At 44.9% G+C, this 11,265-nt stretch overlaps 1 protein-coding gene and 1 long non-coding RNA gene across 2 annotated transcripts; one reads left to right on the top strand and one right to left on the bottom strand.

The window, feature by feature from the left end:
- Positions 1-2,506: 2,506 nt before the first annotated feature.
- Positions 2,507-7,408, bottom strand: LOC146206756 (uncharacterized). The gene is made up of 2 exons (XR_014704505.1): positions 6,954-7,408; positions 2,507-6,365 (listed from the first exon to the last, which is right to left on the bottom strand). It is a non-coding gene; the product is annotated as an uncharacterized LOC146206756 (long non-coding RNA).
- A 2,936-nt stretch (positions 7,409-10,344) lies between these two features.
- On the top strand, positions 10,345-10,997 carry LOC146206755 (uncharacterized). The gene is made up of 3 exons (XM_084587057.1): positions 10,345-10,472; positions 10,555-10,633; positions 10,724-10,997. The coding sequence occupies exons 1-3, from the start codon at positions 10,376-10,378 to the stop codon at positions 10,875-10,877; spliced, it is 330 nt and encodes a 109-aa protein (XP_084443183.1). The 5' UTR covers positions 10,345-10,375; the 3' UTR covers positions 10,878-10,997.
- Positions 10,998-11,265: the final 268 nt, after the last annotated feature.

Raw genomic sequence — 11,265 nt, 5'->3', positions numbered from 1 at the left:
GAGCGTCACTCATGGTCGCGAGGAAACAGTGGAATGGATAGAGAAGATCGAGAAGCGCGCGCGCGGATCGACGGCCGGAAGGAACGCGCGGAGCGCGATTTTTTATGGTATGTATTTCTTGCCGATGCCATGACGTCACTGATCACGTGAAAAGCGGAGGCCCCGCCCTTAGACCGAATTGGTGTGAATATAGCATCACCCATTCCACTAGCCCGATCCTCGATATTCGCCTTTTCGGCCATGTTGTGACGTACCCGTGACGTGATATTTGAGGCGGCGCTAAAACGCGTTTAAACAGAAATTGATGACGAAATTCAAAAAAACAAGGAAAACAGTTACAAAAAATAACGCCGTCGTCTGCTACTTGGCGCCGATTACAAAAATGCCAACGCTGCGATGCCAAGAAGGTGAAGGGTCGGTGCGAACAAATTTTACGCTGCATACACGCGTCGCGCGGCAGGGCGAGGCTGAGGAGATAGTGAGATGCTTACGTAAACATTGCGGCTGTACTTTACTATTATAGTAACGGTAGTTGCGACCACAGTGCATCATAGTACACACGCTGTCGGACGTCCAGCAGCAGCTAGGCTGAGCGAACGGCGGTACTCGACGCAAACCCCACAAACAGCCGGTCGTCAACTGTGAGCGATGCCTCACTTGAGATGCCTGCATGTTGCTAGCTGTGCGTGTTTCATTTATGGACTTAGTCGCGCAGAGAAATCGGCGAGTATCAGGATTAAAGAATTTGTTTACGAATACTGAGAATTGGAAGCGCCCAACAGATTTTCGGGCTGCAGTTGCCTCTAGAGAAGAGACGCACCTGTCCGACGACAACGCTGGCCTTCTCAGGGTATCACTGTCGTTGGAAACTGCCTGCGGCAGCCCACCGTTTCCATCATGTTAGCAAGTCTGCTACGGCCGGGTATACATGCCGGCTTCAGTGGCGTAGCGTGCGGATATCGTCCCGAGCTGGAGCGGCGTAGTGAAAACACGCATAGTGGAGAGCTCGATTAGGCCATATATCTGGCGATCTTAGCATGCGCTGACATCGGACCACATTTAGCGTGTTAATTCCATCGAAATGCGATCGTCGTAGCTGGGCTACGCACATATTGCGGGTCAGAGAGCCGGGCGTCTATAATCATTACTGAGCCATCGCGGCGGGGACGTTTTCACGCAGCCGCAAAAATAAGCAGATAAGATTTTCTGGCAGCAATGAAAATGCAATAAAAAGTGTATCCAGATGCCCACTGGCAGCAACAGGTTAGCTTTCACGCTGATGGCATTTAATGTGCCCTGAATTAGACATAGCACGCTGTATGCACATTTCACCGCATGCAGAGTGTGTCACTCTGTTGTGGCAGATGCCTCGTTAAAATAAAAAAAAAAAAAAAAAAAAGCTGTCGGTATTATTCTGCTTGGTTTCTGAGCATGTTGCATAAAAAAATTTTATAAAAGTAGCAACACTGCTCGTCTGATGCAGGTGCACATCACACCACAATGTCACAAGAGAAACAAAATTTGTCAGGTACAGCCTAGTTCCTTTGCTACTGTTTACCAGTTTTGCACTTGCAATAGCATCCGGCAGTTTCTTCAAGTGCAGCAAGATTCCTCAGAGGAGAGAAGGGTGATGAGGTCGGCTAGAGAAATGCCTTCACATATACTATTTGACGATCAGGAAGTGAAGGAACAGACATGAAGAGTGAATATGATATATGATGCCTAATTACAATGAGCTAGATGCAGTACGGAAACCATTTTCTTGAAGCAATTGTCAATTGAATGTAGCATTCATGCACACATTAACCAGTGCACATGCTATATACACAAAGCCCGAACCTGTCTCTGAGTGAAGCAAGGGAGCAAAAGGGGAAAACAAGCGTGACGTTAAGGACACCGTAAGTAAAAAGTAACAGCAACAAAAAAGAAAAACAGAAGCATGCACAGGAACAATATTAGACAAAAAGAGGCATGAATTGCAAGGCTGATGTGGCCTGCAGCACATCAGGGTGGTGTTCTGGATTTTTTGGCAAAGTTTCAATAATGCCAGGTGATAATACTGTATGATTTGTATTGGCTTTGCCAATGCATAATGTCCAACGTGCAACTGTCTAACATCCACTCTCTACACTCTGACTCAAAAACATGCTCAAATGAACCTCACCTGAATACGGGCATAAATATGGGAATAAAGCATGAAATTTACTTTTTCGACATTCTGATTGCATATCATTGGAAAACAAAACGTGATTTAAATGAGCGTATGATTTGCAGCTAGTGCATCTTGTATGCATGGTTTTTCCAACAGGTTGCAGTATAGCTTCTGTCCTTTATTTTGGTAAAACATGCACACTTTAAGAGACCTGCTACTCACGTAACACATTCCCTGTAGATTTAAACAGCTCGTCGTTGACTAACAATTGGTGTATCATTTGCTTTCGGTACTTTTTGGCATTTTTTTTTACATGCACCTGACATGAAGCCTTGCTTATAAGAAAACTGAAAATTACAATATACAAAACAATACAAAATTTATTTACAGCACTGCACACTCTACAATACACAGCCTAAAATGAAAGGCTGTCACACATTCAAGTAATTACAGTATTGTTGTACTTGTACAGCTCATCGCCATATCTGAAAGGTGGCACGGCCTTGGAGACCAAAGAAGAGAAATTAGTTATACAAAGCAAGGGAACACAAGATAGGGTCAAAAACCCATTCTCCAAGTGTTTGGCCCAAGATAACCCCAGCACCAGCAAAGCAAGCCCCCACTGTTTTACCAATGAGTACCCAACACCACTGAGGATTGGTCCCCAAATGCTCAAACCACTAGGCTGCAACTACAGTCAAGGGATGCTATGCGTTCCGCAGTATTACCAGTATCAAAGATTATGGAACTCAACGTCATTTAAATGGTAGTCGGCACCTGGGACAGAGCAAGTATTCCCTGATTCTGTTATGGACAGGGCAAAGGTAGTTATAGTGTGTGTAAGAATGATTTTATCTGTGCATAAATGCCTGCCACACCTAGAATGTTCCCTTTATGCAGTCTACCAAAAAGCAGAAATGTTTGTCTCAGGAAGACAAGCCTTAAGCATTATTTCAGCAAGTCACTCAATGTGACGGCTATCAGGTAAACCAGCACAGCACTTGAAAACTTCATGCTCTAAAAACAATTGTGGGGACACGCAGGCTCAGCATTTACCGCTATGACACAACAGCTTTTATGGCTCCTGTCTGCAGACTCTCATTCGTGTGAATCGACTTTGCTACTGCTAACACCTAGTATATATTCTATGATACATATCAGTAGCATATACCTGTAAGTTATCCAATTATGTGGAAGACCACTTGTCTAGATACCTATAAAGCCCACTCTAACCAAGCTGTACGGATGCGTTTCCATGGCCTAAGGGTTGCCTGTCTTATTACCCAAAGATCCTGCAAGGTTTATCACCTCACACATTCATCTCAAAGGTGAAGCCAGAGACATCCCACTGAGTACTCGGCCATGTCACCTGTCTGAAATGTGCCCAAGATTTTCTACTCGCAACGTCGCGTTTTGTGCAGAAAAGAGGCTTTAACGTTGCTGCATCAAAAAAAAAAAGCAAGAAGCCAATAGCTGAACATTTACGCTACATTAGGCTCTGCTGGCTCGCAAGACATTTGACCACAGTGCCAACAGCCGAGTTATAGATGCAGCTGTGGCAGAGGCTGTACCACAGAAACAACAGATGAATGTGGTCAAGATAAAATGAAATCGCTTTGTGCACAAATTCTTCAATACATCATGAAAAAGAATGGCTCACTTATGGATAGTATGACGTCTACTGTGTTCAATAGGATTGTACCTTCAGGAAGTTATCTTTTGAATGCAATCTTAAGAATATATTGTGGTGTTCAATCAGACGTGCAAAATATGGAACACATTCTGAGGGTTAAATGCAGAGAGGATTGCTGAAGCTGATATAATAGGAAAGCATAGGGATACTAGATAACGTAGAAAACACATGTGACAATAGGATAGGTGTAAGTGAAACTAGTGCAGCTGTCACTTATGAGAGCAAAAATTTATACAACTCAGTACTAGCACAATGGTACAAAATGTTGAAAAGTGATGATGAAACACAAGTTTCCTTGAAAGTGCTTCTACATAAATGAAATGAAAGTGATTGGCATAAAATTTTTGCCCCTTCCTTAAAATTCTCAATTTAAAGCTCACAAAGAACAATGAAGATAAGGCTACAAAATCAACTAACAGAAAAAAAATAATGAAGCAGTTATACACAGCTGCAAATCATTCGATAAACATCTCGAGTGATGAAGCCATGCTCCAGTGGCTTAGAGCATGAATATGTGAGCTTTACCAACCCTCTTTTAACATATGTGAGTGCCGGAGGGCATGTGGCAGCAGCAAGAATGTGTCAAGAAGCAACTGGCCCAGATAGCAGCCTCATAATAGTGGTATGGGAGGTCTACACACAATGCTATCATGGAGGGAGATATTTTATGGAACAAGATATGTAGCAATGCACAAAAGGAGCAAAGCATTTTGTAGAGCTGCAGTCAAAAGTTTATGAAGGACAATCTTATCAAAAAGTTTTTATTTCATTCCTGCGCTTGTGCATCATTATTGTGACTATGGGTTATATAGTGAAACATGAAATGTCAAGCAATATATCTCGTACACAAATGAATGCATTCTTTCCCCTGCGAAGCCACCTTCAAGAACTTTTGCCAGTGGGTGCACATGCACATCAATATCACCTAGTTACAAAACAGAGAAGTCAATAGTTGCCTTTGTGAAAAAACTGAAGAATACAAAAATGTTCATTGATAGCCGAGCCACACAAATGATGCAGAGGTTAAACAGGTTATCTGGGATCTTGATTAACATCACTACAAAGCATCAGTAATTGCAGTGCAAAATGAAACTGGCAAATTTTGCAAAAGTGAAATCTAAAATTGCCAAAATGGGTCGACAAGTTGGCGGGGGCCTCATTTTCCGTGCATACAAGAATGAAAGACAATGACCACCAAATAGATGCACAAATTATCGTTGGGAAAACTAGTTGATTGCTGTTCATCTACATTCAGCATAGAAAACAAGCATAAAGGCAACCAAATACAAAGAAGCACAGCTCGCTTCACTCTGCAGTTTGTGAAAAAACACAGTGGGCACCTCACCTTCACCCTAGTAGCACACAAGATAGGTGTAACGAAATGGACTCTGCTATGGTAAACGACTGCAGACACATCCACCAGGGTGCACGTATGTCAAATATTCTCACTGAAGTAGTACACCGCAGACTGCCTGCTTGCCACAAACACCAAAGTGAATTGTGAACTATTGGTGCACGCACGTCCTACTCAGAATGGCACTTCTGGAGGTAGAAGGAGAACGTTTTTTACCTTCCTGTGTTTCATTGACATGAAGCACTTAATAAAATGCACACTGAGTTTAAGCAGAACACAAAAAAGCAAAGTATACAACAAAGAATGACAGCTCTCAGCAAGGGCCACAGCACTTGTAGAAGAATACACTCAGTATGTCTACAGATGGTAGACAAAAAATTATAGCCTAGGAAAGGTTTGGTTTGGTTTGTGGGGTTTAACGTCCCAAAGCGACTCAGGCTATGAGAGACGCCGTAGTGGAGGGCTCCGGAAATTTCGACCACCTGAGGTTCTAACATCGCACTAACGTGCACTAAAATCGCACAGCACACAGGCGCCTTACTTTTCGCCTCCATCGAAAAGCGGCCGCCGAGGCCGGGGTTCGATCCCGCGTCTTTGGGAACAATAGTAGAGCGCCGTAACCACTGCGCCACCCCAAAGCTGAACTTGGTTCTTGCACATGCTATCAACAGAATGTACACCAAAGAGATGGTTATATCTCAAAACCACAGAAAAAATTAAGGCTTGGACGGCTTTTCAGCAGTATGCTATCGAACATGAAGCAGTAAGAATGTGCACATTGATCACTTGTGGCATATATCAAAATCATGACAGCGAGTGAAAATCTCAAGTGCAGGTGATCAAGTTGTCCCTGTCCGAGTTAATATAAATGTTGCACGTCCTCTTCCTTGTACTTGTTGATGTTCCTGCTGCGATTACCATTTGCAGGTGGCGTCAATGTCATGTGATCTGCACACACTACAAGCTGTAACGATCTTCAAAAAGAGCTGTCCATCTGCAAAGCACTTCACATCTGATGTGGCCGTCCAGGGACAAGGCGTGGCCTCCCAGATTTTACAAGCCTAGCAGAGAGGTTAATGATGTTGAATATGGCCCCAGGACTTCCCGCCCACATGATGACTCGGATCGGAAGTGCTGCAACGGCTGCACAAGGTCCACACGATCACCTGCAAATGTTTAGTGCCTAAATTATATGCAAATAAAATATCAAACACGCATGGCACAGGAACATTCAAAATCATCAAAGCTGCAAGCTATGCTGCGGTAAAGTGTAATCTATGAATGCAAGAAATGGTTAGTGCGAAACCTAAACCTAAGTGAACCATTTCCGTAACAGGTAAAGACGGCTTGGTGGCGGAAATTGTATTGTGACGGCTAACTTTTTCTTTCTTCTTTTTCTTTTTTTTTTTTTTTTTTTTTTGCAATTAAAGGAACGACTTATATCAGGCGATTTCACTTGTTTTTCTTTTCTCGGTCGTTGAAACCATTAACCAAGAAATCTTGACAACTACAAGCACACTCACTTTTTTTTTTTTTTTAAGTTCGTGCAGTGTAGAGAAGTTGAAGAATATTATAATGCGTCGTAGAAATATGCAGCTAAAAGCAACGCAAAATGCTGATTAAAAATATCGGATTCGCCGCATGCGTTCTGTAAGTATTCCTTTAATCTTCAGTCATTTCCCGCCTGCGTACAACTTGAAAGCGAATGACGCTGTATGAACAGTCACCTTTACAGGTTTTCCTATTGCACTTACCTCTGTAATGCTCGACGTGCTGCACCATTTCCAGCAGGCTGACTGCGTTGCCTTGCTGGTCGACACGCATCGAGAAGCCCGACACATTCCGGGAGCTCGTCGCTCGGCCGAACGAATAGATTTCGTGCCATCCAACATCAGAGGCGTTCACCACTGGCGATCACACCCGAAACACCAGTAGCTCAACAGTTCAACACTCCGAGCGCAGGGCAATTCTCGCCTCGGAGCTTGCACTACACCCCTCGTCAGATGACTGATCTGACTGTACTGACGAGCTATCTTTCAAGACAATTTGACAGCATTGCTGTGCTGCAGCAAATCCTCGATCACTACTTGCAGACGACGAACGGCACGAAGACCACTCATAAGCGTACAACTTCTTTCTTTCCTCCATGTAAGATAGTGAACTAGAATATATATTCTAGTTCACTATAATGTAAGCGTACCTCCCTCCATGGGCGCCGCCATTGCTGGGTTATCATAACCGCGCAGACCAATGATTTCTTACCATGGGAAGAAAGGGTTTGAAATAAGAAAGCAGTTAGCGCCGTCACGCGGCCGCACGCTTCTGCCCCCATTAAAAATTGTCCCAAGCGTCCTTTATTTCATACAAGCTCATAATTTGCCTTTCTATTGCGTTTAAAATGCCATGCAAGGAGTATATAAAGTTATCCTTTTACTTTTAATAACAAGCTAAGAAACTACGGTAGGCTAACGGCTGCATAAATCAGCTTGCCTGTCACCATAGTCTCATTAGCATAATTCGGGCACCTCGCCACTCGGCGAAATTATGGCGGCCAAACGTCAGCATTTTCGGTAATGGCGGCACATCAGTTACGTCATGACGCGCCAATTTGACGTATTCTAAATATGCTTGCGTATCACGTGTTTCACGTGACATAGCTCCAGCCAATCAAATTTGAGCATCCGCTCCTTCCCAGTATGCCATTATTTTCATCACATTGGTTATTCGAGCGTAAGTGTTCTCCAAACCACCATCAGTAACTTTGCTTCCACTTCAAAATCATTTGTATTTGTCATCCAGGCAACAAGGATAGCTCCGGTTGAAATCAATTTTCACGGCTACGTCATTTTGACGTAACTGCCAAAAGTGCTTGCCTCGACTTATGGTTTCGCGCCACAAGTTTGAAGCACGTGACTCTTTCCAGAGCCAATCAGAAAGAAATATGGCGCCGCCAGGGGAAGGCGAATATCGAGGATCGGGCCCCCGACCACTGTGCCGGAGCTCCCGGGTTCGAACCGACCGCGGCGGCTGCGTTTCGATGGAGGCGAAACAAAGTGGCGTCCGTGTGTCGCACGTAAAAGATCCCCAGGTGGTCGAAATTACTCCGTAGCCCTCCACTACGGCTCCTCTTTCTCTCTTTCCACTTTCATTCCCACCTTCCTCCCTTACGGCGCGGTTCGGGTATAGTGCCTAGAATATATTGGCTAGTGTGCCGACCGAGGCCTCCTGGGTGGCACCTTGAGCGATGTATGCCGGCGGCCGCCGCCAGGAGCGCTGCAAACAGGGTGGGTACCAGCCGCACTGTCTGCTGCCTACCGCGCTCTCCCATCTTCGGCAAGAGGGCTGCTTGCACTGCATTTCAGCTTTCATTAGGTCGCAACAGACCTCAGCTATAACTGAAGCCGCTGACTACAAGTTTCAGGGTGTGTGTTTTGTCTTGGACTGGGAGCGGCGCACGTATTTAACGCTTCTTGCTTGCGAAGGCTTCTGCGAAGTTTGAGCATCTTAGTCCCGGACATCCCGTGCTCACAAAGGGAAACCCAGAATTTCTATTCTAACAACAATTAAAGCATAGGCATTTATTGATATAAAATACATTTGTAATCTCTTGAACAAAGTGAAATGCTTCATTTTTATTGACATATAGTTCTTTCTGCGCACTGCACACTTGCTGACAAGTAAACACGTAAGCGCAGTTTTATTTATATATTGTATATGCGAACAACACAGGAAACAAAGTCATGCAACACTCCTCTTATGTATATGTAATAACAAACACTGGCACATGTGACAGAATTGCATGAACAGCAGAGCACAAACGAGGAACCTTTACTTACAGCGGCTAAGGTACATCGCGGCCTGTGATTGCACAGAAGGTTTTGCCGAAGTTGCCATCTTTTGAATGAAGAAGCTGATAAAGTTTTTTTTTTTTTCTCAGATACACAATATGCACGAGACGCGGCCGGTTCATCGCGAGGAAGCTCGTTGGTAATTTGCCGCGCTTACGGTGAAACATGCGCGGCATTACCAACGAATATATAACTACATCCATATGACATATGTGTAGCGCAAAAGGACAATCGAGGGACACAGAAAAGGTACACAACACAGGTGCTGTCTGTAGCGCCTGATTGTGTACACTCTTTTGCTACACACTGTCATGGAGCACCGTTACCGACTCGCTCAAGTTTCCATCCTAATTGTGAATATAACTGCACGCTCTAAAAATGTTTCTCGCCAACGAAAGCAGTTGCCGTTTACCTTCCGTCATTTCTATCGATGCTTCGTTCCCATTGTACAGAATGCGTACTTACGTAGCATCAGATAGCGCAGTAATACGTACGCTCCTTGTTCTAGCGGTAGCCCCGTTTGCCCAAAAAGCAAGTCTTCTCTGTGCACCACCGCTTTCTTTTAGGCATTTTTCTCTGCAGTATAGTGAGAGGCACTGGGGAAACAACAATCAGGAACCGCGCTTCACCACTGGCGACAAAGTAAAAAAAGGGATACAGGCGAGCACAGAACGCGCGCACAAAACGCGAAAAAAAACAAAAAACCGATGCAATCGTCGCCGAGCTGGTAGAAGTGCGGAACGACTCGCATGAGCAAACACCTACACCGTAAATAAACTGCTGCACCTTCGTGAAAGCAAAAGAGGCGCAGAAGGAGGCTTACCACGCAGGCACAACACCAACAGATTGCCGTATTCTGAAGAGAGAAAACTGCGTCGTCTGCTCAGGTGGTACCCTCCCGACAAGCAGCGCCCTCTGCCGCTAACGATTGGCTTTCATTGCAAACAGCGCCATCCTCGCCCACAGGGAAGTGCGGGCGCTCGTCACACTAGCCAGTATATTCTAGGCACTGTAGTTCGGGTGACCTCAGAGCAAGTGTGACAGTTACTGCGTCTTTCTCTTCCTGTGAACATTACGCTACCATGGCGCCACCTCGACCGCCTTCTTTTTAAACACGAAGGAGAAAAAGAAATTCTTCAGAGCAGACATCTCAATAAATGTTCGAAATAAATTGTGCTAAGTTTTCTGGGTTGACTATTTTGGGCTATATTTATGAGTTGACATGACATATTGGTATATTGGGTACATCCTGCAGAACGTTTGACGGGTCATGCTGCAAGACCCTGGCAACCCTGGCCATCGATGACGCGGACGAAACTCTCTGGTGAATGCATTTTTTATCGATGCACTGCAGAAGACGCCAGCTCAGCGAAGCCATGGGAAAAGAATCTGTTTCAGATTCCGGTCAGTGGGAATTACCTACAGGTCAGCATTATACTTCTCCAAGCTTTGAGAACTTCGGTGCATCTTCAAGAGCCGCAACTAAATTTACTTCTTACCCTTTCAGAATCCTTAGGCCTTGTGAAAGGTCCGCCTGGCCTGACTGGCATGGCGTGTCTGCGTTCGGCTTGGAACACAGCCTGCAGGTGAGCTGTACCGTCTTGGTAAACCCACCGTATCTGCCATAGTGTGTGGCGTCGCAGCGAGCGAATCCTCCTGCTGTTGACAATGTGCAGGTCAGCGGCTGTAAACTGGAGGGCGACCAATCGTCCAGGGAGTTCACGTCCAATGAAAGCCATGGGCTGTAACCGCGATGGACTTCACCGGCCGGAAGCGGACGGGCTACTTATAGCGTACGAGATAAATGCCAAACGTGTGGCACAAATATAATTCGTATTACTATCTGCGAAAGTGATTCGTATTTTGACTCCTCATTTGCTGTTTTTTTTAATGCGAAAGCATTACTTCGCTATGTTCATAGATTTCTGTCCGCAGAACGCGCCCGCAAAACCGTGTATGCAGCAGTTGTGAGTAATGGGGAAGTGGTAGAGGTGGTGTGTGGTGTCAATCGATAGAGGGTGACGTTATGTTGTGTCTGAAAAAACAATTAGGCCGATATGTTAATTAGGTAATTAGAATAACTGGTTCACAGGAAAGGAGCAGTACTGCCACACTTGTTCTGTTTACACCTGAATAGCGCCGTAAGGGAAGGGAGAAAGGTGGGAATGAAAGGGGTGTCGTACGGATATTAAGTCAAGGATGTGACGTCACGCTACCG

This window comes from Amblyomma maculatum, chromosome 1 (assembly GCF_055883805.1).
Source record: "Amblyomma maculatum isolate TAMU_Amacu chromosome 1, ASM5588380v1, whole genome shotgun sequence".
In the NCBI taxonomy this organism is placed as follows: Eukaryota; Metazoa; Arthropoda; class Arachnida; order Ixodida; family Ixodidae; genus Amblyomma; species Amblyomma maculatum.
Note: the sequence above shows the minus strand (reverse complement) of the source record. Positions and strands in the feature narration are given on the sequence as shown.